Source organism: Drosophila sechellia, chromosome 3L, assembly GCF_004382195.2.
Source record: "Drosophila sechellia strain sech25 chromosome 3L, ASM438219v1, whole genome shotgun sequence".
NCBI lineage: Eukaryota > Metazoa > Arthropoda > Insecta > Diptera > Drosophilidae > Drosophila > Drosophila sechellia.
This window is the reverse complement of record NC_045951.1, coordinates 8434959-8462697: the sequence shown is the minus strand read 5'-3', so window position 1 is coordinate 8462697 and position 27739 is coordinate 8434959. Positions and strand designations below refer to the sequence as shown.

Genomic DNA, 27739 nt, shown 5'->3' with positions numbered 1-27739 from the left:
ATATTTAAAATACATAAAATGTAAAATTACAAAATTGTATGAATGTGTGTTTCAGTATGCGTCAAAATATTCAAATTAACGTTATAAAGCAGTGCATATCACAATGATTTGTATTCGCAAGCAGTGCACGTAAGTAGAGTGGATGTAAAATATATAGGTACTGTAAACTACCGATAGGCAGCGCCACATATTTATAGCACAAACCGTTGTAACCATAAATTTAAAATATTTCAAAATTACTAGAATAATGTGTAACAATAATATTATATTTATAAAATATTTACACAACTATCATGTCTTATGCAAAGCTTTTTTTTAACAAAGAAAAATTCAGCTGCGCCATTTTTTGGCACATAACTTAAAACAAATAATGCATACCGGCAACACTCCTTCATTAAATAATTATTTAAAATAAAATGAGGTGCCGAATTCCCATCAAGATCTGTCTTCGCCTAAGGATAAATTCGGCACCTCTCAGCTTGGCAGGCTCCAAAAACCGATTTTTATTAACACAAACAAGGCATTAATATCAATTTTGGCATCACTTGACTGGCGAGCAGATAATTGCGGGTCAGCAGCTGCTGTTCCCTGGTGTCGAGAATCCAGAGTAAGGTCCTCCAGATCTGCCCCCAATTGTCAGAAGAAATCAGCGCCAATTGGCTTCAAAGCAAATATTTGCCCCGAGTGGCAGTTAAAGCGCAGTCTGTTGATAATGACGGATCGGGGTGCCAGGATCAACTGAGCAACTGCTACCTTTTCACACCATGTCAGCCGAAAAGGTGCGATGGCTGGCACACCTTTGGGCCATATCCACCTTGTTGGCTGTGTCAATTCCGGGAATGACCGGGATTTCGGCTCCACTCGGGCAATAAAACGTTGCAGCAAATTAGCGCTTTATTGCGTGTTTGTTTGGTCAGAGTTAAGCCAACCGGATAAGGATGCCGAGTCAATCTCCGTCAGCGTCTGCCTTGGCTCTTTGCCACCTAACCAATTCGAACTCCAATTCCGAGATCCGTTAAATTCTTGTTAAGACAAGAGCCGCGTTCAAATTATAGCCGAGGGCCAAGAAACTTATTGCGAAGGCCATAATAACACACAGAGCAGCGCAGAAAACCCAAATAATCCATATAATACTCGTGATATATGTAAGCTTTTATTGACATTTTGAAGCACCTGCTTGAGGTTTTAGCCCGTTTAGCGTGTATCACACAGCTATTTACACGTCATCGTTGCGTCCTTGTCTTCGGGTCCTTACAGTTCCTTATAGGCATTGCATATAGCTCAGCTATCGTATTAACGGTGCACCGCTTGTAGGCCTGGCTATTTCGACGCCACTAGCGCCTTATCACATGTGTTTTCGGTATTTAGGGAGTACCAGTTCCAGTTTCCAGTTGTGGGCATGCCCTGTACTAACCTAGACCACCAGTTCACCGCTCAGACACTGCGGGGTATAAACGTTGGCCAATGAGTCCCAGCCACAGTCGGCCAACTGGTGGGTCCTATGGGGATTCCAGTCCAATCCGCACACGAACTCCGTGTGCCGGGCATTGACCTCCTGGGCGGACTCGCCACGTTCCAGATTCCAAATCCTAAAATGTGACATAAGTGGACAGTTGTTATTAGCCATACAAAAATCCTGTTGTTTTCACTTACCTCGTGGTAAAATCATAATTGGCCGATGCCAAGACCGCTGACGAGTGCGGTGAGCAGGCCAATCGCCGGACAGCGAATTCTCCGGAGTACAGCTCAAAGACGTGCGTCCTCATCTTGCGAAGATCCCAGCCCCGAATCAGGCCATCCGATCCTCCAGTGACCAGGACATTGCGATCGAAGTGCGACCAGTCGCAGGATAGTGCTTCACTCGCATGCGCTTCGATGCTCATCAGGGGTTTACCTGCAAAGTCAAGAGAATTCCATAAGTTAAGGTGCCCATCGGTACTTACGCTAGCAAACAGATTGGCGATCAGGGGCGAGAACTTTGCCCCGTAGATCAGATCGTTGTGGCCCACAAAGGTGGTGATGGAGTTCTGTCTGTTGCAGTCCCACAATTTCAGAGTACAATCCCAGCTGGCCGAGAGCAGGGTGTGGTAGTTCCACTTCTCGCCCCAGTCCAGGCTGTACACCTCGTTCTTGTGCTCCTGCAGGCAAATCAGCGGCTGTTTCGGCGTCAGCTGGTTGCTCGCCGATTCGCCGTCCAATCCGCACCAGATCTGAAGCGATCCATCTCCGGAGGCAGTGGCGGCGATATCGGCGGCATAGGGACACCAGGCGACGTCGAACAATCCATCGGACCACTCTAGGCGGCACAGCTCTCCGAGACTCTGGCCATCTGTGGATGAGGAGTTTGTGTTGGAGTTCTGTTCCAGCAGAAAGAGGGAACCACCTCCAGCAAGACCGTACAGTTGGCTGGGTATCGGAAATATGATTTTATATTAGTATATTGTTGGTTTTAGAGCTTAAGATTGATCTCACCTTGTAGCTAGCAGCAAGTAGTTAGCCTCGAAAGGCGAAAAGCGCAGGCTATAGCCATGTCGGTCTGTGGTGGTGTGTGTCTGTGTCTGCATCTTGGTTCAAGATCTCAACTGCAAGGAAAAGGGAAAAGAAAGATTTAAGATTATTCCAATTTCCCTGGACCTTAAATATTATCTAACATTGACTACAATGAATTGCGACCTTTCGTAAACTAGTTGCAAGAAATGCCAATTTCAATTATACCTCTCACTTTAAAATCAATATATCGACATTTGATCCATAACAAAATTAAAAACATCTAAGGTTTCCCCTTGCTGACCACTGATGTTTGGCTAAGAGAGAACAAGCCTGGCCAATTGATAACAACCCGGTAACACCAAATCGGATGCTAATCCAGCTCCAAGCTGCCATGCCCAATTATTCAACAGTTGGCCAGATGACCTCGCACTAGGTCGGAATCGGAAAAAGATACTTGACATTAGCCAATTTGCTCGGGCAAGTGGCAAACTGCGCAGAAAATAGACCAACCCCTGGAAGCAGCTTGTTTGCAGTTTTCCCTTAGTTTCTATGGTTCTATCTTATAGTCGTGTTGGACAAGCCAACAAACAAGTGCATAACGAGCAAATCCAGTTAGTGGCCAGAATGAAGACCCACGGACAGGGCCAGGGCAAAGGTATATAAGCAGGTTGCACGGCACTTGGGTTTCGCATTTTCCTCCGCCGAACGGAAAACTCTATAACGCGCATCGCCCGACTTAGCCTCGAATCCAGTTGCATTTGGCAGGAATCAAAGAAATCCAGTAATCCACAATGGTTGTATCCGTGAAGGTCTTCAAGAAGGCCACGCCCAACGGCAAGGTCACCTTCTATCTGGGTCGCCGCGACTTCATCGACCACATCGACTACTGTGATCCCGTCGATGGAGTGATTGTGGTGGAACCGGACTACCTGAAGAACAGGAAGGTCTTTGGCCAACTGGCCACCACCTATCGCTATGGTCGCGAGGAGGACGAGGTCATGGGAGTAAAGTTCTCCAAGGAGCTTATTCTGTGCCGGGAGCAAATTGTGCCTATGACCAATCCCAACATGGAGATGACACCGATGCAGGAGAAGCTGGTCCGCAAACTGGGCAGCAACGCCCATCCCTTCACCTTCCATTTCCCGGCCAATTCGCCCAGCTCCGTCACTCTGCAGCAGGAGGGCGACGACAATGGCAAGCCCCTGGGCGTGGAGTACACCATCCGGGCATTTGTGGGCGACTCCGAGGACGATCGCCAGCACAAGCGGAGCATGGTCAGTCTGGTGATCAAGAAGCTGCAGTACGCTCCCCTCAATCGTGGCCAGCGTCTGCCCAGCTCGCTGGTCAGCAAGGGATTCACCTTCTCGAACGGCAAGATCAGTCTGGAGGTCACGCTGGACAGGGAGATCTACTATCATGGCGAGAAGACGGCTGCCACCGTCCAAGTGTCGAACAACTCCAAGAAATCCGTGAAGAGCATCAAGTGCTTCATTGTGCAGCACACCGAGATCACCATGGTGAACGCCCAGTTCAGCAAGCATGTGGCCCAGTTGGAGACCAAGGAGGGCTGCCCCATCACTCCGGGCGCCAATCTCACCAAGACCTTCTACTTGATTCCACTGGCGGCTAACAACAAGGATCGCCATGGTAGGATTTGGATGTGATAGTTGTGATACTGGATAGTTTCTAAAGGATTATTTGATTGTGAACTAGGTATCGCCCTGGATGGTCACTTGAAGGACGAGGATGTCAACCTGGCTTCATCCACCATGGTGCAGGAGGGCAAGTCCACGGGAGATGCCTGTGGTATTGTCATCTCGTACTCGGTGCGCATCAAGTTGAACTGCGGCACTCTGGGAGGCGAAATGCAGACAGATGTGCCCTTCAAGCTGCTCCAACCGGCACCGGGTAAGCTTGCGAAGATTACTTCCTTAACATCTAGTTTATAATCCCTTTGATGTGGTATAGGAACCATTGAGAAGAAGCGTTCGAACGCCATGAAGAAAATGAAGTCCATCGAGCAGCACCGCAATGTGAAGGGCTATTACCAGGACGATGACGATAATATTGTTTTCGAGGACTTCGCCAAGATGCGCATGAACAATGTGAACATGGCAGACTAGGCCACCGATCTTCAATCTCTTCTAGCTCTGAATTGAACTAAATCGAAAGCACTGAAAATTTGTTGCAGCAGTCTCTCGTGGAGGCCACAATCTTTGTATTATAATCGTATCTATAATGTAACTTTGGTGGATCTGGAGTTTGTACCCGTACATATGCATGTTGATGAGTTGAACAGACCTCGTGTCGCTATATTATAAATGTGTTATGGCTATCAAAAGCACTCACCTTTTCTCTTCGTTTGCGATGGAGTATCCAAAAGTGATTCGGCAAGGATTCGGTTTTTGGTAGTGGATTGTTCTTGGCGGTGCTGTGGGTTTCAACTTCAGAAGTCGAATGATCTAAACAACTGCGCAGCTCGACGACGAAGGATCTGCTGGCAGGAATTTAAGGGGTGATTTTTCAACATGATGACAGGGGGTTGAAAAGCCCAATGCTTATAGGTCACATCGTAGGCTTTCAACCCCTTGCAAGAAGCAACAGGCTGTCAGGATATGTGTTCCACCAATCAGCATCAACCAGAACTGGATATGGCCGGCTCTAACGGTCAACGGAAGTTCCAAGTTCCAGATGTTGACAATGAGTTTGCCAAAACACAATTTTTGTATGCTAAATAGCCCAAGCTTTTGACCTTGATGATGGCTAAGGCCGCCAGCTGCCAGCAGTTTGATTCTAGGTCTCATCCCCGCCAGTCTAGCTGATTTTCCTCTTTTATCTTTTTTTCTATTTTACAATTTTCTCGCATTTTATTTGCCATATCTTATATAAGCCCTGCAGCTGACCGTTGGAGCATTGCACAATCCGGGGCAGCAGCGTCGATCGATTTCACACACCGCTGACTGCTGGGCAAGTGACTTCCGGCTTTTGGCCAAGCCCAGAAGAGTGGCCAACTATAAATGGCTATGTTGTTGTCAAAATGCTGCCACAAATTTGACGAGAGTGCAACGCGATGGATCTGCCAATTGCGAAGTTAAACGGAGTACTAAAGATGCAAATGTTGCTCCTGCAATTGTTGCTTTTCGTTTCGCCGGCATTGTTGCAGCAGCCACATGTCTTCTACCATCCCAGACAATTGTACTACGATTCACCGCGTCTTCGTCGCTTTGAGTATGCTGCAGCTGCAACTCCCATTGTGGGCGGCTATAGTCCGGCTCCTCCGCCGGCGATTCACTTCCAGCAGCAGACGCCGCACTTTCAGCTGATCAACTATCGGCCCAGTTATCAGCCCTTGGGCTTGGATTACCAGCAGCAGCAGTTGCCCGCTCCTGCCGCGCCCCTTCCGCCCCTGTATCCGCAGCAGAGTGTCCAGTACCAACAGCGGACCATCGCTCCGCATGCCGAGCTGGCCAAATATCGATATGAAGGGAACTATCTGCCGGTGCAGCGGGTTTCGCTGCAGCAACCTCAACGACGCGCCGAGGAGCAGCAGCAGTTGCAGCAACAACACTTGCAGCAGCAGCAGCAGCAGCACTTGCAACAGCAACACTTACAGCAGCAGCCGCAACAACTTTACAATGTGCCACCGGCTCTTTTTACCAGCGATGTGTTGCATGTGATTCCACCTCGCATTGCCAGGTTGCAGGAGCAGCAGCAGCAACCCTCACAAAATGTCCAGACCGAACGACCCAGGCGGTATGCCAAGGATCTGGACACGGATGTGGCCGAAACCAGAAGTTCAGCTGACCGAAGTGCCAAGGAAACCAAGTACTTTCAGTAAGTTGATTGGGTTGAAAAATAATTGAAAAGTGGTGGTTGCTCATTATTTTGGAATAGCTCTTAACATGCACTTCATGCCTAAAATCAATTATCCACTTATAACACAAATTTATTAACATACATATTCATGCAATTCAGTCAGAGAATTTGGCTTGAATCTGGGTGAAATTATCACGAAATAACGGTGGTGGTTCAGTTATTTATTAAATAACAAGATTTTCCTAGTAAAAAATGGTGGTTGTTAACCCTTTTGAACTTAACAAGTAGTGCCAAGAGTTTTTTTGTAGGAAAATTGTTATAGAAAAAAGGGTGAAAAGTAAGTAATACATGTTGGACAAAATGGTGGCTGTTATTTAGACAATTAAAACTAACAATTGGACAAGCCCAATTACTTCCTGATTCAGAAAATTAATTAGAACTATTTTCCTTCTTTTAATAACTATACATAGTGACATTTTCATGCGCATTGATCCTCCCGATTCGCGGAGTCATGGTCACGTCCTGAAGCATCCGAAGGCCCAGGAAAAGCGCTTTGAATCCCAGCGAGGCACGAATCGTTACAAGGGCGAGGTGAGTCGAGCTTAAGAGCCAACTCAATAAATTTCCAGATAATTCGCCAGACTTTCTCCCTCTTAACCACTCGATCGACTTAGGTGATTTGGACAGATCGTCAAGGAGGCCACGGCGAACATCGTTGGGACATGGCGCAGGGAAAACTCTGAGATCAGACCTCGATTTGCATACTCCATACCATTTTCCCCTCCCCCCAAAAACTCTCTGTACATACCCATGCGAACTCGCATAAATCGTGACTTTTCATAATTTTGCCGTATTATTTATTTAAGGGCAATGATTTGGCGTGAAATTGGAATGAGCACTGCAAAAGATTTGCATACGAATGCAGCTTGCTCAGCTTCTTGTCTTAGGTCATCTTCGAGATGTGAGATTTTCTCACGCCGCTCCGGAAAAGTGGACTGTCCAACCGGTTACACAAGCTCAACGGGCACCGGGCCATACAAAAAGGTCAACTGGCGACGGGCCATCCTTTAGCCGGAAACTGGTTCCTCGAAGTGACCCGAATGTCCTGCAGTTACTTCACTTACAGGACAAGACAGTCGGTCGGTCGGTCGGTCCATCATGCGGGTCGCTCGTTAAGGATATGTAAATGCGTCTGCCAAGGAGCAGGACGAAGGGGTTGAAGATGTGTGAGGGTATTATCTTGTAACCTCGGGGGTTGCATTCGCCTCATTTGCATATCCATCCAAAGACGGCCAAGCAAATGACACAAATGCCCGGCGGCCTGGACTAATGTCCAGTTGTTTGTTGGAATATTCACGGCGTGAATGACCACGCACATGTTTGGGATCCTTGCATCAGATCAATATTTAGTCCCCGAACCTACATATGTAAATGGGTTACAGGCCCTTTGACCCGCTATGCGGGTCATTAGCGAAGCGATCCCGACTGGCTGTCAGTCATCGCACCTCAACTCATCATCTGGAGACTGTCCAGAACCGGTTCGTAATCGCCGGCCGTCTTCTTCTTCTTGGGCGATAAGGTCATCAAAGCCGGGGATATTCGACTGCTCAAAGTTCTCACACGCTCGTCTAATTTATGCAAGGACATTGCAGAAGGACACTGCGATGCGACTGCGATGCGATTGCGATTGCTGTTGCTATTCCTATTGCTTTTGGCGTGAGTTCCCAAAGGACAACCGGTCTGACCGGTCCAGCCGGGTCCGAATCCGTAGCCGTGTCTTCGGTGACCACGATCCACTGTGAGAACTTCCATTAGATGGCCTTTGTCAGCGACTGCCCGAACGGGTTGTCTTTAGATCTGCCTTTTGGGTGTTGTCACTGGGTTCTTGGTCCGCGTCCTTTCTGAACTTTGCCAATTGCTCGGGGGTTAGGACATTGATTTATACGCAAATAAAATTTGTTTACCTTCGAGTTGGCAGACAGCGGTGTGACCTCAATTTGGGGAGTCTAAGATGGTCTTAAGATATTTAATTGGCAATCAGCCCTCAAAAAAAATATTTCATGACACATTTAAAGTTTTTGAAACTTTTAATTTAATATTCTAAACAAGAAAGTCGAACCTAAATGAATGACATAAAATAGAATAATGTTATAATCTCGTGCCAATCGAGTCTCGGCATATTTACAAACTACATGGACTTGCGGAACTTTCAAGAGTGTTTCGACAAGAGTCATCGATCTTGGATAATGCTCTAATCGAATCCCCTACTGGTACTGGTGGTACTGTGGCTGCTGCTGTTGCTGCTGATGTTGATACTGCTGCTTGCTGGGCCCAGAGCTGTACTCCTGCTGGGCCTTGTGGCCTCCAGCGCGGAGCAACTGCGTCGGCGGCGGGGGAGTGGGGATCTTCACCACGATGTCGGTGGGCTCGCGGATGACCTCGGCCTTGAATCCCTCCTTGGGATCAGCCGTGTACTTGACGGTGCGGATGAAGCCATCGGAGTCCACCACCGAGTAGCTGCCCTTGATCACCGAACCGTCGCGAATCTCCTTGCGGTTCTGGTAGTTGGTGAACTCGTCGTCCTTCACATCGAAGCCAAACTGATACGAGGAGTTTTGCTAAAAAACATTATTAGTCAGACATTAGTTAGGAGATGAGGCTATATAACTAAAGTTATTGCTTAATATGATTTATGAGTAATTAGTAATCTAATTGCAAATGCTTTCAGCACATGTATAATATTATTCTCTTATAAGGCAATAATAAAAAGTTATGATCTCATAAATATTAACTGAAAGATATGGTTGCCAAGTAATTGACCATTGAAAACTGATTAAATGGTGCAATGAAAACAGTATCGATCAGATTGTGCACTTTGTGGGTGGGGTGGCGCTCGATGCTGACTTCAAATGCGTACTGCAACCTGGTGCTGACCCAGTTTTGAGGCTGGCCCAAAAAACGTGTCCAGACGATGGTGTTGCCTCATCGCCCCAAGGCGCATGCGCGTAGGCTGTGCAACTCCAAACTCCCAATCCCAGATCACGCACAAGTGAAAGTAATTTGGAGCCGCTTGCATATTTTAATGGTCCGATCGCACGGAATCAAAGTGCCGGTCCGTTGCAGCGGCTGCGGATCACACGATCGATCCGATGACTGCGGATTATGTTTATGCAACCAGACGATGGAATAACCACACATAAAAACCTCGAGGCGTTGGATAATTTATGCACAAGGTTGGTGCGATTTCCCCCTAGTTCTTGTGAGGATCCAATGGCAGCAAGACCTTCGGTTGGCCAAGACAATCGGATCTAAGATTGTTGGCAACTGGGTTAAGGTAACAAGAAGATCGTGGCTCTAGGGCGTGGCAACAAATCGATTCCTCGTTATTTTATTCTAGGTAGCCTTTAAGGCCTGACGTGGCCCGAAAAACAATGAGCTTAAATGCCCACAGAACTGCAGGCCAAAAATTGGAAAGGCAAAGCCTGTTTGCAAGCCGGTTCTAATGCGTGCCATGTCCATTGGAGCTCATTGTTGTGGGAATTGGGCTCGGAGTTGCAGATCTTTTGGCCACGGAGTGGGGATTGGGGTAAATGGGTCGCATTTGAAAGTGATTGTCTGGCGGAGACAGTAAACTGTAAATTGCAATCACTTGTAATGATTAATATAACAGCTCTTTTTGTGTTTTAATCAATACATGTGATGATTTCCATTTCCCTAGTGTTTACTAATCTCTTTTGCATCTTAGTTTTAGGATGATGAAATACCAAATTAAATAACATGTAACATTTTACTTGACAAAACCCATCAAATCCTGTTTTGGGCCATAAATTTTAAGTGGCTAATAGGATGACACGCCAACTGAGCACCTTAACCCCATCTCGTTGGCTTGCCGCCGCATTAAGCCTGATGGATTATGGTCACTTTGGTAACGGATATTCGCCAGCTTCCGCATGCAAAGGCCATAAACAATCGCCGGTGGCTAAGTGGCCAAACGGACCGGACCAGGAGCGAACCCGGGCCAATGAACATGCACAATGCAATGCACACACATATGGCCATGGCCAAATCCACACTGTTGCCACACTGAGCGTGGTTAATGAACCCCGAGTCACAGTTGCCCTCCCCCGATCCATCCCCCAATGCCATTGCATGCTTCAATTGTAATTATGTTGTTGTTGTTTCTGCAGTTGCAGTTGCTGCTGCTGTTGCTGCTGCTGCTGCAGCAGTGAAGCGAAAAGGAAAGTGCGCGAAAGTCCCACTCGAATGGGAGTTCGAACTCCAGCTGGGTGCACCGCAAAAAGAGGATCGATTTCAATTTGATATAAAATATCAAAACGGCTGTGTGTTAAATTAACTGAGCTTGTTTCTTTTTGCAAATTGATTTAAACTGGTTACTTTTAGCTGATCACTGGGTTTCATAAATATCTGTTGAACTATTCACATTTCACATATCTTTTTCATATCCGTACCTCATTATTTGTTTGAAAAATAGTCATATTGTTTTACGTGTACTGTTAACTTACGTCATCGTATTCCTCCTCCTCGTTTTGCTGCTGCAGCGACAACTTGTGCTGTCCCTTGCCGAGGATCGAAGTGGAAGGAGCCTGGTAGGAGGACTGCTGAATCCTGCGTGGTGGCTGAGGAGCAGCCTGGGCAGGTGGACGGTAGGCGGCCTGCTGAGGCTGATATTGCTGTGAAAAGGTTGTAGATCCAACAATCTAGACATCTAGATTATATGTATAGTAAGTAAGCAAACCCACCTGATAATCCCTGACCGATGGAGCCACGTATCCCTGCTGCTGCTGAGCCCGAATCTGCTCCGCCACCGTATCCTTAATCCTGATCTGCTGGCCAGAGTTCACGTACTGCTGCGTCTGCTCCGAGTTCTGCTCGAAAATGGGCGTGCCATCGTGGGGCTGAGCCTGCTGCTGCTGCTGCTGGTGCTGCAGCTGCTGGTAGTACTGCCTCAAGTAGGCGGGATCCACGCCCTGTTGTCCACTGACCACCACGCCGCAGATTGCCAAAGTGGCCGTCACCAAAAGGAGTTGCATGTTGCTACGGGGTTACTGGATACTAGATCACACTTGAACGACGGAACGCGGGCACTGGTACTTCAATTCAAATTCAAACTCTAACTGAAACCTCGACGGAGCCACAATTGTATCTGCGCTGGCTGCGAATCCAAATTGCACTTTTATATCGGCAAACGACAAACGACGAGCGGTAAGCCAAACGACGACTCTCTCACGCTCTTTTTGGCCATAATGCGACTCTATTGGCTGATTTACAACAGCTGTTTTTTTGGGTGGCCAAAAGCCCCCAGCTCGGTTGTCACTTCCGTTCGAATCACAGTTCCTCTACCCTCGACCTGGGCCATTGTTAAAGGTTTTTTCTCTACTTTTTTGTAACCCTACGTGATCTCGGCCAACAGCTGTTAACTTGGCCAAAAAAAAGAGGCAGCTGACTAGCATTGGAAAACTTTCCCGAATTTATCATGTGCAACTCCAACTTACACACATTTTTGAAGGCAGTGCCCACGAGCAAATGTAAATTGCATATGCAGCAGACTCCTTCGACATGCAAGTCTATATAATTTATCTATATCTATATTCCACGCAATTCTCTTGATGGCTTCACATTAGATAATCATGCCCAATTAATCGCTTGGCTTTCGGAGAAGAAGAGGTCAATGCGATCGGAGGAGGGCCACACCCGCCGAGTCAAAAATCGAATCCAGCAAGTGCATTGTTGCTGACCCAAATTCGACTAAACGTTTTTCTATGTATCCATCTATCTGTGAATAGCTATCTATATATGTATCTGCCTATCTGTATCTGAATCAGACGTTGCGTTTGCGTTGCGGTTGAATGGGTTCAAGCGATCTTCGATGTCGCCGATTGCCAAATCTTCTCTTTTTTCTGCACTCCCAAGCCCTTTGCATATACGATCTTTGCGATCATGTGATGGTGGCATTAAGCCCCATAAGTCCTCCTACAACATTTGATACGTGATTACAATTGCCACAGAGCACTCTTTGCGTATGCCTCATGAGATACGCCCTGAATTTGCATCGATTCGCAATCGACAAGGTCGTTTCGGGGGAGTCGGAATCGGGGCGTTAAATGGGGAGCTGACCGTTTAATGGGATCGCGCTGACATTGTAACAGCTTTGAAATAAAGCAAAACAGTACACAATCGAAAGAAAAACCAACCACATTTGTGGCTTACTTAGCCGTGAAGTGAAAGTACATTATGTGTTGCAGACGATTGTTATGCACATTACACACGTACACACACTCGAGTGACTTATTTCCATTCAAATTAAAGTCAAATTTATGGGTACGCTCATTTCTCGGCTCATGTGTGCATATAGTTTCAATATAAATACGTTTAATTGCCGGAATGATTGATGGAATAAGTGCAGATCTGCAGCGTCATGTTATGCAAAGATTTTTGGCTACTTCTTTTTGGCTTCGGTTTGCTATGGGCTCAACTGGGCTTGGCCCTACTTAATGTTTTAAAAGAAGGCAGGCTGACAGACAAAGAGCTCGTCATATTCAAATTATTGTGATACAATTACGTTGTCGGCATGTTGAAATGTTCGATTCAAAATATATTGCACTCTAAGCGTAAATTTCAGGTGCAGGCATTTGTAAATTACTTAATAGTTCCACATGGTATAATTTCATCACACTTGAATTATAAAAAATCTGATTCAGACATACGTAAATTAGCTTGCTTAAATTTAATCCACATAATGCACACACATCTCTTTCATCCAATCAAAGTCACTTTTATTAATTAAAACATTCTTAATACCTATTACATTCCATGACTAGAATCACTCGGTATTAACACGCCTGACGGCTGTTAACTTAGAATCAGCATAACATAAACATAACTATAAATCAAATTTTACTTTCCTTTTTTATTTAATTAATTTATATACGTTTTCTATTGCATATGCAGACAGTAATTAGGTTGAGACGGCGTTAAGTGGTGTTTATATCGTAAATTTATTTCGATGCCAATTGATTACCAATCCATTATATCATCAAGCTTGTTAGTGGTTCACAATTTCTTGTCGTTCTTCATATAATTTATTGAGTAAGTTAAACAGAATTTCATAAAAATCCGCTAAATATGTTAGGAGATAAAACAACTGCAGCAGATGTTGCCGATGTTGCGTTGATGTTGCTGTTGCTGCTGTCGCTTGTGTTGCAGATGCACTTTCTAGTACTCGGTGGCACCAATCACGCTGTACATGAGACGATTGAAGGAGCCGCTCTGGCGTATGTTCTCATCATGGGTGTTTACCACCTGTACACCCATAAGACACATCATTAGTATAACATTCAGTTAACAGAGAATAAAGCCGGGCTACTCACATTGTACGGCGGCCGGGATACTGGCGCTGATACTGGTTTCTGTAATAGCATTTGGATGGAGTGAACAGATAAGATATAGCTTAATAACTCTGGCTAAGTCCAGCAATTTTGGTTAAAAACTTTTCAAATGCAATATTCAACTGTTATGAGCTTTGGTTAGATGTTATTATTCCGTGTTAGAATGCCAAAAAGATGTGTGCTTCTTGTGATTTGGAAAGTATACACAGAGATGGTGTTAATGGATGTGTTTAGTGTAGTTCGATGCCAGCAGGTGATCGATCGACAAAAAATCAGGTTAGTAACACTACTTCGGCCCCGTTAGTCGTCGTTACAGCGCGTTTACAAGCCGCCAGATAAGGACACACTGTACACGTTACATTGACACGAATAAAGAGACAGCGAGCGAGATAGGAACAGAGAGAAATAGATAGACTTTGTACAGGATGAGCTTGAGAATCGAGCGATATTGTCGGATGCCTTCACATAAAGTTTTGACTGAGTTCGACTGATTCGAGTTGATTGAGAGATTTGCTTGATTTTCGAACGGTTGCGCACGATCTTACCTTTCCTGGAACCAATCTATTGGGCTGATAGACCTTAGTCTGCACAGGAATGGTCACTTCCTGTGGCGAGGATTGGCCATAGTTGCTGTAGCCGCCCTCTTCTTGAATGGCTCTGTAGGTTTCGCTGTTCCTGGGATCGTACTGGACAGTTTTCTTATAGCTGCTCGTTGGCAGTGGTCAGTGATTCGGGTTCCGATTGAGATTAAGTTTCAGTAATTCGGGGGTTTGCATTGAGATCGTTGAAAGCGCCGTTATTTTGGTCAATAATTCGTTGGATTTTTTGTTTGGTGTTACGCAAATTTTCAAAAGATTTATTTTTTTAATTTGTTTTATTGTTGTTGGTTAATAGAGATTTATAAAAAATATGTTGGTTTTTTTGTTTTTGATTTTTTTTTTACATCGGTTGAGTAGCGTGAGACAGAGTAGTGAGAGAATAGAAAGAGAAAACAGGATGTGCACAAAATACGTTAGAATTATTTTGTTTTTGTTGTAGTTGTTGGTTGTTGCTGTTGTTGTTGGGCAAATAGGTGTGCTTCGTTGTCTTGGAACTGCACACTCCTCAAACGGATTGCGATTAATAGGAAACTCATAAACAAATTCCTTACGATCTAGTTATTATATTATTAAAACTAATCGAAAAGAACTGCATAACAAGGTGCGAGATTATATTGAGATTATCATGTATATCATCGGATGAGTCGAAGCCTTGAGATCGGGCGGGATTAGGGTGGTTAGTTAGTCTCGTTCGGTTAATACTGGATGGGTTGCGATGGCGATGGGGATCAAGAATAGGAACTTTCAGTGCTGTCTTTCAAACAGTTCGTAAATATAATTCAGCAAACGTCTTTTAGTTTCGGATTAGTCTTGTGGGGTGGTGGTTCGAAAAGGAGTGGGGCGGGGGACTTTCAGCAGGGGTCTTGGGAGGGGGTATTTGGCTCATAGTCTATTAGAAGTGGGTTCAGTTTTTGGCTACTATTTGATTGATCATTTGTTTTGTTGATAGAGTATTTGCAGTTGTTGCTGGCGTTGTTGACGTTGTTGCTCTGCCAGTTGGTCTTTTTGCTTTTGTTGCTCCAGAATAACACGTTTTTGTTCCAGGAAAGATAGATCGATGAAAATTCTAACATTAATCGTGCAGCTAAGTTCTAAGCATATCAGAATCTAAGAGCTAGATTGGTACAGTGGTCTAGGGTTCGTTTATTTGTTGAACTTGGTTAATCTATGGAAACAGCACCTGATCTACCCACTTAAAACCCTTCCCGATGCACCTATGCCACTTTTGCCATACCTTAAACTTACATACATGTGTCCTAAAAACCAAAACTGAAAAGCCTCAAGACAAACAACGTTCGCTGGGGGTTTCGATAAAGGTAATTTCCAGAAATACACATATTTACAGAGCATGGATTTCCTAATCGCAGACTCAAATCATTTGAGCTTTTCTTTGCAATAGGAAGTTTTTGGGAAATATAATGGAAAATACATAATCGTAGACAGCAGAGCACATGCATTCGGGTTTTTGGACTCGTGTCGTGTTGTTTCTGTTGTTCTGACATAGATATTGTATCTGGTTCTTATAAACTACATATATTATAGTTCAATTGTTGAGGTTGCGGGAGACAACAATAATCGAGGGTTAATCTGTACAGACAGGCAGGGAAAAACACGGGGAACTTGGCAAACATTCCTCATATTCAATTTAATTTGCCTCAAGGCAAGTTCAGGTACAATTCCACGTTCTTGCTCATGTGCTTTCCATATCAAAGTGAAAGTGAAAGGATTCAATCAAAGAACGAAATCAGGCTGTGCTCAAGATATGAATTTACTTTTACCCGTTAAGTTTTGTTGGCAAAGGACGATGCAAAGGACTGTCCTTCAAGCGATTGCTTTCGCTTGTGGCGAAGCTACAACAATATACATAGAATATATATAGGATATATAGAGAGTGGTATATTTATATATGTAAATGTATATAAAAGTATGTAAAACAGAGATCCGGCAGTAGGCAGTAGGACAGGTTTTCGTGTTTAATCGTATGTTCGAATTGTGTGTGTTTCTCATTTCGTGTGTGCATCGGTTTAGTAAACTTCGTTTCGACTTTGATTTTGTGGCTTTTGGGTTAGTGGATTATGGCCGCAGCTTAACCAGGAACCAATTTTTCGGGTTATGTGGACCTTAGGCTACTCGTAATCGTGTGTTCGTGACTCGTTTTATTAGTTTCAAGCTACTTGGCGCATTTCGAGTGGCTCTCTCTGTCTCTCTGGCAAAAAGAAAAGCTGCATCAAAAATTTCGAAGAGTTCTACGCAGGTTTATTCGTAAATTGCAAAATCCAAAGAATATGTAGCGTAATTCATAGGCATATAAGTTCAATTTGACAAGCGAATTCCAAAAGTTCATATATTAGTGTTTTTTTTTTCATTGTATCGAGCTAAGCATAGTAGTTTCCAGATGGTATATTTCTGGGTGACAACTTACGGAACTGTGGATCTGATGGTGTCCTCGATGTTGTTGTTGGAGTACAGGCCGATGGGCGAGTTGAATTGCTTGTGGAAGACCTGAAATCGGGGGATATACATAAATATGTATAAGTAAAACACTTAAACTTAAAATAAATACAATCAATTTCGTAACAGGATTAGAACAAAGACTACAGGTCACGAATTCGAAATGTTAACATTGAAAATGTCAATTTTAAATGTAGAAAACTCTAGTTTTTGTAATTTTCCATTATGTAGGTGTGACTTTAAGTAATTAAAGGGACTTCCCCTGTACTTACGCGGCCAGTGTCGGCTTCCGAACCGACCACCTTGTGCAGCATGGTGTCGGCCACGCGCTGCTTCATGATACTGTCATGGTAGTCGTGTCCTGGGTGGGCGCGCACAGCCGGGTTGGGGTAGTGCCTCAAGTAGGACTCTGTCGTGGGCGCATCCTTCTTCACTTTGGCGCCGGGCAGGACCAGCGGAGTTGTACGGTAGGGCTGGAATGCGGATCGGTGAAGATTAACGACTTTGTTTACGCCGAAATGGGGCACACATTTGGCCGACCAGCCGTTGCGGTAAATTATAATATAAATAAATCAGACAGAGATTAAAAGAGTTTCTAGAAATCACCAGATCTTTGCCCACTGTGCTACGTATTTCTCCTTCGAGCGTGTGTGTGCATAATTTTTTCGCTATATCTAAATTCCATTTTATGTGCGCCCGTTTATATACTTTAAAAATATCCCATAGCCAGGGGCAATATTTTTAGGCGCTTACGTAAGCGTGTTCAACGTCCAGCGATTTGTGTTTTCTATCTGCCGTGGACCATTTTATTTTTACCAGGCCGTCCGCGCGCGAGTATGTAAGTAATTCAATATAGGCGGACTGCTGTTTGAAATATTGTAACTAAGCGCGGCTAATCGATAAGCGATCGACGATAGGCAGCTCTGGGCCAGAGCTGCCAGATGGTCAGACCAGGCTTGATCAGCTGTTGCTCGTGGCGAATGGCAAACTCAATTTGCGCGCTTTTTTAACTGTGACTGCCAGCTGAAAATTTTAACGCACGCTGTTGCTCAATTAACTCGTATTTAATAATAACTAACTGCTGATCAATAAACTAAGCTAAAGAATGGCTGCTGTACGCCGCTCCACACGCCTGAGTAGCATCAGCAAGGCGGCCGCCGCCTCTCCGCTGCCGCCGTCGACGCAGACGCCGCGTCGCTCGGAAGTTTGGAAACGCAGGCAGCCGAAAAAAGTGCTTGCCGATAGCGACGAGGAGGAGGAGGCGGTGACGGCGATCTATGACCTGACCAGCCCCGTTTCAGAGAACAACGAGAACCGCAACGTGCTCAACAAAATGGACAAGATCTCCAGGCGCAGGACATCGCAAGTGCAGGTGGCTCAATCGGAGCTGCCGAAGACGCCACGCAGCACAAAGAAAACAGCCCAATCAGCTGGCAGTTCACGGGCCAAACGTGAGCAGGAAAACCGTGAGGCCACCGCTAGATTCTTGGAGGGCGAACAGGACCCGCTTCATGGATCGCCGCCGAAGCAGAGAAAGTTGCAGCCACTGCCACAGCACCTGATCAGTCCTTCGCGGCTGCTGGACAGGCTCAGCATCGACGAGCGCCAGGAGGAAGAGGTGGAGGCGACCACACACAAGACTGACAAGGCTGAGCAGCAGCCGAAACTTCAAGCCAAGGATGAGGCAAAGCCACGGCCAAAACAGCAGGATCCTCCTCCATTAGCACAAAAGGAGCAGGAAAAACCTCCAACAAAGCAGCCGAATAAAATCCAAACTAATGAAAAAACCCAAACCAATGAGGAAACCGAACAGAATAACCTGCCCTCTCCCTCACGCAACAAATACCAAAACGCCAGACGAGTGCTCAACAGCGCCGAGACACAAAACTTGCCAGGACGTGAGTCCCAGCTCCAAGAGCTACGTGAATTCTTCAGCAGTCACCTGGAAAGCCAGACTTCCGGCAGCCTCTATGTCTCCGGTCAGCCAGGAACAGGCAAAACGGCCTGCCTATCGCTACTTCTAAGAGATCCCGACTTCTCCAAACGTCTACAACGTGTGTATATTAACTGCACCAGCATAGCAAGTGTAGGAGCAGTTTACAAGAAGCTATGCACCGAACTGCAGCTCAAAATCAGCGGTCGCACAGAGAGAGATCACTTGGAGGCCATTCAGCGTCACCTAAAGACTGCAAAGCGAATGCTTTTGTTGGTGCTAGACGAGATTGATCAGCTCTGCACCAGTAGGCAGGAGGTGTTGTACACGATCTTCGAGTGGCCAGCTCTTCCCGGCTCCAGGATACTGCTTGTGGGCATTGCAAATAGTTTGGATCTCACAGATCGTGCGCTGATGCGACTGAATGCAAGGTGCGAGCTGAAGCCCAGACTGATGCACTTCCCGCCCTACTCGAAGCAGCAGATCGTGGAGATATTCAAGTCTCGCCTGGCGGAGGCGGAGGTGCTGGACGTCTTTCCACCCGTGACCCTGCAGCTGCTGGCCGCCAAGGTGAGTGCGATCAGTGGAGATGTGCGAAGGGCGCTGGACATTGGACGACGAGTGGTCGAGATAGCAGAACAGCAGAAGCGCGATGGCGAAAAGGAGTTCAATATGAAGGCCCTGCAACTGGAGGGAAAGGATGCGGTGGAGGCCAAAGAAAAGCAAGGTAAACCTTCGATTCTTTAGTATATAAAGATAAATGTATAGACCGTGTAATAAGAAATCATATCTGGACTATTTCAGACACGCTGAAGCCCGTTCAGGTGACCCAAGTGGCTGCAGTGCTGAACAAGGTCTACGGTGCCTCACAGAATCTAGAGGAGGACATCGAGGGATCCTTTCCGCTGCAGCAGAAGCTGATGCTGTGCACCCTGGTGCTGATGCTGCGCAACGAGCGCAACAAAGACATCAGCATGGGTCGCCTGCACGAGGTCTACAGGAGAGTGTGCGCCAAACGCAACATCCTGGCCCTGGACCAAGCGGAGTTCACTGGGACTGTGGATCTGGTCGAAACCCGAGGCATTCTGCGAATCATGCGCAAGAAGGAGCCGCGCCTGCACAAGGTTTTGCTGCAGTGGGACGAGGAGGAGGTGCATGCGGCGCTGAGCGACAAGCAGCTGATCGCCTCGATCCTCAGCGATACTGCCTGCCTGAGCAAGTGACGATCTGGACGATTACCTCTAGGAAATTAGTGTGCCCGACAAACTGCGGGTTAATTGCGCATTTTTCTCATTTTCATTCACCTTGGGGACGAACGTATATGTATAAGAATACTTTTTGACGCTAATTTTAAAGTTCGTGGTTGGCGCAAGCACTGAAATATTTTGAAATATCATTTGACGGTCACTTTCGACATTTTCTGCTATTTTCTGACTATTAATTGAATCGAATCTTCGAGACTTTGTGTGTGTCATAAATTTAAGTAAATGTTGCGCCCATAATCTATTTCTAATCCGATCCGTTGACCAATAAGTTATAGAGAATCCCCTTCCTATTAGCCTTAAGCAAATAAGAATAAACTAAATAGTTCCGCAATACACAAAACGCAAAAGTGAAAACGTTTTCCACTTTCGCTGCGCCACAAGTTTGAATCTTGGGTCGTGCCAAAAGTTGTGAAAATCATAGGGAAAGTCTGCTGCCATTGTTTTCTGAGGCGTTTTCAGAACGTACCAGTGAAATTAACACCAGTGCTTTTGAATTCGTGTGGGCTCGTTGGCCATCTCAACATGAAATTAATTTGTTCTATAATCATTTTGTTTATTTATTTGCTGGCTTATTGTTGTTCTTCCTGCGCTCTCTGCTCTAAAAATATCCCCATTTGAGTGGTATGAATTACATTGAGCACCGACACAACCAGAGCGCAATGAAAAATATGTTTCAAAAACTCTGGTTGCCTTTCGACGCGAATTGACGAAAGGCGAACAAATGTTTGAATAATAAGCTATATGCAGAGAGGCCAGCCAGATATATGCATGAATGTATCTATAGGTGTGGGTATATGGCGTTCTATATTCCTTTTCCTCAAATACATATATTTCTGAGGGAGCAGTAAGGCGAAAAGCCTCGAAAAACATACAGGTCTGTTGGCGCTGGCGTTTGCATTTGAACTTGAATTCCAAGATCAAATGGTTGACGGTAAAGGTGAAATGTTTCATCTGGATTGTGCCACGTACTTAGAAATTCGAAATATTTAAAAGTAATTCAAAATTAAATAAATATCAGCATGATTTGCTTTATTTTCTATCTCTAATGGGGTTAAATCCGTATCTTTTATAAAACCAATAGTAAAATCTTCATTTGAGATTTGTTCATATATCAAAACACAATTTTCGCGTTCCTCAGGCTTCTTTTTAAACATTTTTCTAAATTTGGTTTAGTTTGAGTTAATTGTTCACTGGCTCGCTTACTTGGTATTGAATGCACTCATTGAGGTCTGGCTGCTCCTTGTAGTAGACTGGGGATCCGTTTTTGAACTGAACGTACTCCATTTTTGTAATGTGTGTGTTTTGGGTTTGAATTTAAACTCCTTCAGTTCGAACGAAATAGAAACGAAAGATATTATAGCCAGGTGCAGTTACGTAATGGAAGATCACGCAGTGTTTTTAATTTATTTTAGTAATTTTTTTTTTTTTAATTTTGTAATATATTATTGGCAACTTGCTTCTTCGTCACGTTTAAATCAACGCTGCAGCTGGTGAGATCGGAGATCTTTTCACTAGGATTCACTACAAAAAGGATGCTCGAGCTCGAGTCTTATTGTTGTTTATTTTTCAATATTCCGAACGCAACTGATTCGAAAATTTTCAAATGCTGGCGAATTATTGCTATTCCGACTGCGCGGAATTCCAATTTGTCTATATAGCCAACTCGGTATTGGTTGGAGAGTGTCTATCTGCCTGCCTGTCTGTGTGAGCCACCATATAGAAAACCGAGTGCTGACGGTCAGAGGCCGTTCGACCCACGCACCCATACCAATCCGCTAGAAAATCCTATATATTCGAGAGAGAGCAGATTTTCCTAAATATACAAAATATGTTTTTGTGCAAATAGCCTGTTCACCGAGCGTAAACTCGGGCAACAACAATACACCGTCGTCGTATAAACTTGGACTTGGTGTGATCTATATTTTTGTTTTTTTTTTTCTCGGTTCCCGCCCACGCGCCACCTTAAACACCGCCCCCATTTCCTCCCCCCAACGGATGTTGTTGTTTGTCCTGCCGCCTCAGTCGAGAATTATTCACATTATTCACATATAACATATCTCGCGTATATGTTTTAATTGCTGCTTTTGTGGAGCAATTTCACATAGCACTTTTTTCGCATTTCGAAATTAGGCACAAATATTTATCGCACTCGAGGTTATTGTTTCGCCCCACTGCAGGCAGCAACATAAATGTGAATATAGAAATATTTCGCAAATCTGCGGCTAAATTATTGATTTGCACAGTTTGCTTTTGGCAAATTGCGCTGGCACTAAGTATTTCCAATTTGCAAATTTGTCTAATAATTCTGACAGTTTCAAAGATACCGATCCCAGGTCGTAAATCTCAAAACTATATTGGCATTGGCGTGCTGAGTTTTCTTGGCTGTCATAAGCAATTGGCATTGAAACAGGGCATTGGGCATATCATTTGAAGTTGATTTTGACGGGGCGTATGGATCCAAGCCCACACGAGCAGGTGTAATTGGCCTTGAAAGGCGTTGGAAAAGTTTCAAGTTGGATGGAGGATCCAAGGAACGCATAACTTACACGGAATCATGTGCTACATACATATGTTCCCCACTGCGAAGGCTGCAGTTCGTTTGACTATGTGATGCACTTAAAGAAAAATTATGGTTTACAGAAAGCATTATTATATATACATATCTTCTAAGCCTGTTTAATATCTCTACTTATAATTCTCAGTTTTTTAAGTTCCAACCTTTTTGCAATATTAATAATTGCCAAACCATATCACCTACAATTTCAGCACACCAATGGAATTTTTCTTGGTGCACCCGCGTTTGTTTAAAACAAAACGATCAATAAACAATCCGACTGATGGTTTTTTGTGCGTTCCGCGCCTCTAACAAAGAGAAATTAAGAACACAAATAGAACGCATTCAAGGTACATATTAACCATAAATTAGTTAAGGCAAAGTACAATAACCCCTCGCAATATAATGCTGAGAATAGACCAACTCTCATCATCGTGGGGAGGTCACCTGTTCTGGAACTTTTCCCCGAGACAATTTTCTCACACCTTCGTATGACAAATCGTCAAACATCAAAATCATGTAGGTAGGCACCTTGATTTTATTTCGGTGCCGCACTCCCAAACATCAAATTGCGACCTTGGCAAGTGTCTTGATTCATTAGCGGCGTCATCCCATCCGAGGGTAATGCGACATATGGAGTGAGGAGGGAGGTGTTCTGAGTGGCCTTGCCACGGGGCATCACAGGTTGTGGACGGACAGTGGATCAAAATCCCCGCCCTGCACCCCACTCACCTGCCACAGAAATAGTTCGGAAAATAGACGCTTGTTTATTTGCGTTTTTGGCTCTTGGCATTTTCCGCCGAGTTTTGGGGGCGGGCTAGTTTTTTGTAAGAGATTCTGACTTGTTTTTCTTTGATTCCCAGCCAATTTCCACCTGCGCACTGCGTCACCGAGCCTTTTCCTGTTTAGCACCCCGCATCCTCGATCCGAAGTCTATATATAGCGGATGAAAGCGATGGAACCTTGACCAACAACATTGTTATGTGCTGATGTCATCGTTTGAGTGTATTCAAATTACAGAAACTGTTTTCTACATTTTCGAAAGAGTTTTACATGAACATTTTCAAAATCTACATACACTGACAATGGAAATGAAAAACATAACACAGTTGGATTAAACATTTAGCTATTTTCGATTGACATCGCGGAAAATATTTTACCACATTCATTTTACACACATTTTTCAATTTGTTTCCCGAAAAGTATGCAACGGTCAACTGCAGAATTATGCATATGAAAAATATTGAATATTATTGCAACCTTGTATTATTTATAGATATAGATTCAAAAACATTCCAACTTACAAAAAAATATTTCTTTGAGATGCAAGATATTGGATTGTAAAATAATGTAAAATCAATTTTTTCAATTATTACTTTTAAGTAGCTTCTTCCAAACTTTTTAAAAATTGGTAAAGGATTTATCAAAATCTCAGCACTCGCAGCATACCATTCGGGATTATTGGTTTTCAACACACAATGGGACCATCAAATAAAATTAATAAACTGATTTTAAGAACTGTATTCCTTAGAAAACATTTAGATATCTATCTCACCTGATTCACAATGGCGGCCTGCTCCTCATCGACGTCCTGTTGATGGTCCCTGGTCGGTTTGGGCGAGAACACAGTCGATGGCACCTCATAGCCACCGGATGAGTTCAGCTGGGGAAACACGGTCTGCGGCAAGGTGTCCACCGGCAACTGGAGGGCCCTCTCAAAGTGGCTGGGTCCGGGCAAAAAAGGCGACGGACCGCGGTGGGGCAACAGGTCCGGAGTGACCGGCGGCAAAGTGGAGTTGCTTCGCGATCCAGGAGCTGCCTCCTGAGTTGCCCCCTGCGTGTATGCGATTTTGTTATCCCTGCAATTAAGAATTATTAATATTTGTCATATTACATACTAAACAAAATAAAAGTCAGTTCTTAAGGTTTCTTAATGCATTAGCTGCCACAGCTCAATAAGTTAAGTTTTTTATAACAATATACTATGACTATAATCAACTATCTTTTTGAATGACAAAAGGCATGTTCAAACCTTTTAATTTTAAAGCAATTAATATAAGAAACTGATCTGAAACATACAGAACTGATTGGTATCTTTGGTATCCCCTTCATCTGTATGCAGATGCACGGATTTCCTGGCTCACCTGTGCACCACCAGGCGGATCTCGTTGCCAGCGCCGCGGAACAGCTGCTGTGCATCCGCATGACTCAGGTCGCGTGCGTCGTACTCGCCGATCTTCGAGATGATATCGCCTCTTAGAAGTTCGCCGTGCGCTGGGCTGCCCACTTGCACCTGCAACGGGGGGGTTGGAAAAGGGGGTGGGAAGGTCATTATACACACACACACACACAGTATAGGGTGCAACGGGCTGGTTGCAACCTTGGCACAAATTTATGGGTGCCTAAATAGATGCAGACAGAATTATGATCGCCAAATTGTGTGTGTTTACATCGTATTTGAGTGAAAAGGGGGTAGGAAAAGTGGGAATTGTCTTCGACTATTCCGTTGCGCCTCAATTAGTTTTACTGGCGTCGCATTTTGGCAACGCTGCAGCGTTTATTGTTGCTGTGCCCGTTTCGCTATTTTGATTTGTTGTTGTTTATTTGGGCGCTGAGAACAAAGCGGCATGCGGGGCACAAAGGCCAATCGCTTTTCCTCAGCCATTTCTGCTCTGGCTCAATTTTGATGAATGGACCACAAGCGACCACAAGGCGACAGTCTCTCTGGTTATATAACGCCCATTTACCCTGGTGATGATTAGCGGTGTGTCCAGATCGTTGCCGCCCACCAAACGGATGCCCCAGGGCGTGGCCTGGCCATCGCGCAGTAGCACCACCGCGAACTCGTGCAGCTTGGCGCTCATCCTGATGTTGGAGATAGACTGGAAGATCAGAGGCTCATCCGATCCAGCGATGGTATATCCCGAAAATATATACTTATTTTTTATTGTTTATATTTTTCTGGCCTGCGAGGCGCAGGCGGCGCGAAATTGCAATCCGTTAAGCGTTTTGTTCGATCGCAAAGCTGCTCAAGTACTAATTTTAAAATACAATTCGTATTCCTTTTTGCAGCAACAGCAGCGGCAGCAGAGTACACTGCGCCACAAATCTGTTTCTTACATACACATACATGTAGATGTACTTATATCCGCCGGCAACGGCGACTACATGCTGAGAAACATGAATTCGATTGGCGAATCCTAATCGTTAAATGGGGTTTCCGCTAAGAGTACTCTTAATTTCTCAGAGAGGATGTCGTGGATTTGAAAAGCATCAGTAGCATTTACCTCGGCAAAGCTCATAATAACCACAAGATAACTAGGCGTATACTTGATAAAAGGCTGCATATCAAATTACGCATACGTAGTGTTAATTAGCATGATTGCATGGCATATAAGCTATGTTTTTAGAACTATAATATTTTCATTATTATGTATACCCAAATCCCAAAGAGCATCCACTAGCCACCACAAACTCAAACCTTTTCGCCCATTGTTCCCATTGTTTAATTCGACGTGTGCCCTGCATTTGTGGCATTCTGCATTTCGTTGACCACATTTTAGGGCAGCACTTGATCCAGTTGCACGCTGACCCTGAAGAGATGAATGCCACATATCATCATCTAGGCGAATGCTTTGATGAGCTAGCTCGCCTGATGCAAAAAAGCATAAAAATCAAGTATCTAGGCATCTGTTTTTCCTCGACAGTTTCGACTATTTTATTAGTGTTTCTTTCCCAGACTTTTTTGCCGATGAGGCAACCAAGAGAGAGTGTAATTAGATTTATTTACTGAGGCGGTGCTAGCGCAACTGCAACAAACAATTCGATTTAAATAAGCAAATCATATTAGATTTTTAATGCATTAGTCAATGGAAAAGTCTACGGCCAACGTGACGTATAAGCAATGTGAACGGGTCAACGGTTGAAGGGCGTTGCTTTGTATTAAACATTCTGTCTGCCTCTCGATTTTGGCAACAATTTTACTGTTTACAGCGGAAAGATCTTTTCCTGCCTTTCGGCTTTCCGCTGAATATACACACACACTATATAGGGCTTGCCATTTCATTTTTCATTTTATACATTCTGATTTCGGCACTTTTTGGCTGGCTCTTGAAAATGTTTTTACTATTTGCGGCTTGAATTGTTTTCATTTCATTTTCAATTGGAATTCGTGTAATGTTCTTAGGGTGACTTTTGCTGTAGATCAGCCTTGAGCGGATTGTAAATCATTCGAAATGTTTCACCCAAAAGTATTGCGAATGGTATAAAAGTCATGCCAATGGAAATACTTTTTTACTACATTTTACTTGACCGAAAAGTGCAGCAGTGGCCAATTAATTAGATTTGGCTTGACAAATTTACGAGCCGCTAGGGGTGAAATGTTATTGAACTGATTTCTGAGTCGGCCTGTTGTGAATTGGGGCCACAAATACATTGGAATACGAATAAGAAAAGAACACACGCGTGATGATTGACAAGCCGGGCGATTTAAAAGGGGGTTTTCACTTTTCTCGGCCACTTGGACTTACCCACACGTTTTGCTCATCGGCAAAATGGACGCGCTTCTTCAGTCCGCTGCTGCTGCGCCGCCTGCAGGGCGATGGCAGCGGTACGAGCGGCGGTTTTGGGGTCGCCTGCGGGCGGTAGGACGTGGGCAATTCGTAACCGGGCACCTTCCAGAAAGCCGGTCGACTGAATGACGCGGACGCCGATGATCTGCTGGTCGTCATTGCTGGCCAGCGACTAGAGTAAACAAAAGAAATGCTCCGCACATTCAGAAATATGCGCTAAATTCTACGATTCGAACGCGTCTGCTCGCGACTGCGTGTGTGTGCACTAGTAGGCAATTGAAAAATCAAATAAAAGCGGAGAAAAAATCCGAGAAAATGAGAAAACACAATATTATTCATTCAAAAAAAAGCTAGAGTGAGACGCGGTAATTATGAGTGCATTGATTGATGTTTTAGTCAGTAAATTCGATTGAAAAGAAATAATTAACAAAGTACCTTACATACAAACAATATCTAATAATCATGATTTAATCATTTACATTTACAATTCAAACAATAGCGCCTTCAGCTTTCAGCTTTTCCATTAAATAATTAAGAAGTACAATTCAATTTATGCAGAAGGTAATTACATACATTTTTACAAAGAAAGTAAACAATTTAGAGGTTCGATTTAGAGTTTTTTATGGGTAAAATGTTTTTTTTTATTTCCCTAGC

At 44.4% G+C, this 27739-nt stretch overlaps 6 protein-coding genes across 15 annotated transcripts; 3 read left to right on the top strand and 3 right to left on the bottom strand.

The window, feature by feature from the left end:
- Positions 1–1131: 1131 nt before the first annotated feature.
- On the bottom strand, positions 1132–4941 carry LOC6604920 (peroxisomal targeting signal 2 receptor). The gene is made up of 4 exons (XM_002029727.2): positions 4840–4941; positions 2473–2582; positions 1654–2406; positions 1132–1589 (listed from the first exon to the last, which is right to left on the bottom strand). The coding sequence occupies exons 2-4, from the start codon at positions 2562–2564 to the stop codon at positions 1415–1417; spliced, it is 1020 nt and encodes a 339-aa protein (XP_002029763.1). The 5' UTR covers positions 2565–2582; positions 4840–4941; the 3' UTR covers positions 1132–1414.
- Positions 3175–4834, top strand: LOC6604919 (phosrestin-1). Its single transcript, XM_002029726.2, has 3 exons — positions 3175–4137; positions 4204–4398; positions 4459–4834. Exons 1-3 carry the CDS (start codon positions 3282–3284, stop codon positions 4611–4613), a joined length of 1206 nt encoding a protein of 401 aa, XP_002029762.1. The 5' UTR covers positions 3175–3281; the 3' UTR covers positions 4614–4834.
- Positions 4942–5066: 125 nt separating the features above from the next.
- LOC6604918 (nuclear transcription factor Y subunit beta) lies at positions 5067–7228 on the top strand. Its single transcript, XM_002029725.2, has 3 exons — positions 5067–6324; positions 6777–6897; positions 6981–7228. Exons 1-3 carry the CDS (start codon positions 5561–5563, stop codon positions 7047–7049), a joined length of 954 nt encoding a protein of 317 aa, XP_002029761.1. The 5' UTR covers positions 5067–5560; the 3' UTR covers positions 7050–7228.
- Positions 7229–8374: 1146 nt separating this feature from the next.
- Positions 8375–11477, bottom strand: LOC6604916 (alpha-protein kinase 1). Its single transcript, XM_002029723.2, has 3 exons — positions 11067–11477; positions 10830–10997; positions 8375–8924 (listed from the first exon to the last, which is right to left on the bottom strand). Exons 1-3 carry the CDS (start codon positions 11355–11357, stop codon positions 8571–8573), a joined length of 813 nt encoding a protein of 270 aa, XP_002029759.2. The 5' UTR covers positions 11358–11477; the 3' UTR covers positions 8375–8570.
- Positions 11478–13078: 1601 nt separating this feature from the next.
- LOC6604914 (PDZ and LIM domain protein 4) lies at positions 13079–27259 on the bottom strand. Of its 10 annotated transcripts, none has more exons than XM_032717759.1 (9): positions 27044–27259; positions 24659–24807; positions 24070–24373; positions 17035–17235; positions 16734–16813; positions 16090–16161; positions 14258–14417; positions 13695–13733; positions 13079–13626 (listed from the first exon to the last, which is right to left on the bottom strand). In XM_032717759.1, exons 1-9 carry the CDS (start codon positions 27242–27244, stop codon positions 13540–13542), a joined length of 1293 nt encoding a protein of 430 aa, XP_032573650.1. In that variant the 5' UTR covers positions 27245–27259; the 3' UTR covers positions 13079–13539. The 10 variants fall into 10 exon arrangements, with proteins under 10 accessions (XP_032573650.1, XP_032573652.1, XP_032573651.1 ...); XM_032717761.1 differs by lacking the exon at positions 27044–27259 and adding an exon at positions 25262–25547; XM_032717760.1 differs by lacking the exon at positions 16090–16161.
- Positions 17760–20307, top strand: LOC6604915 (cell division control protein 6 homolog). The gene is made up of 2 exons (XM_032717758.1): positions 17760–19422; positions 19500–20307. Exons 1-2 carry the CDS (start codon positions 17868–17870, stop codon positions 19916–19918), a joined length of 1974 nt encoding a protein of 657 aa, XP_032573649.1. The 5' UTR covers positions 17760–17867; the 3' UTR covers positions 19919–20307.
- Positions 27260–27739: the final 480 nt, after the last annotated feature.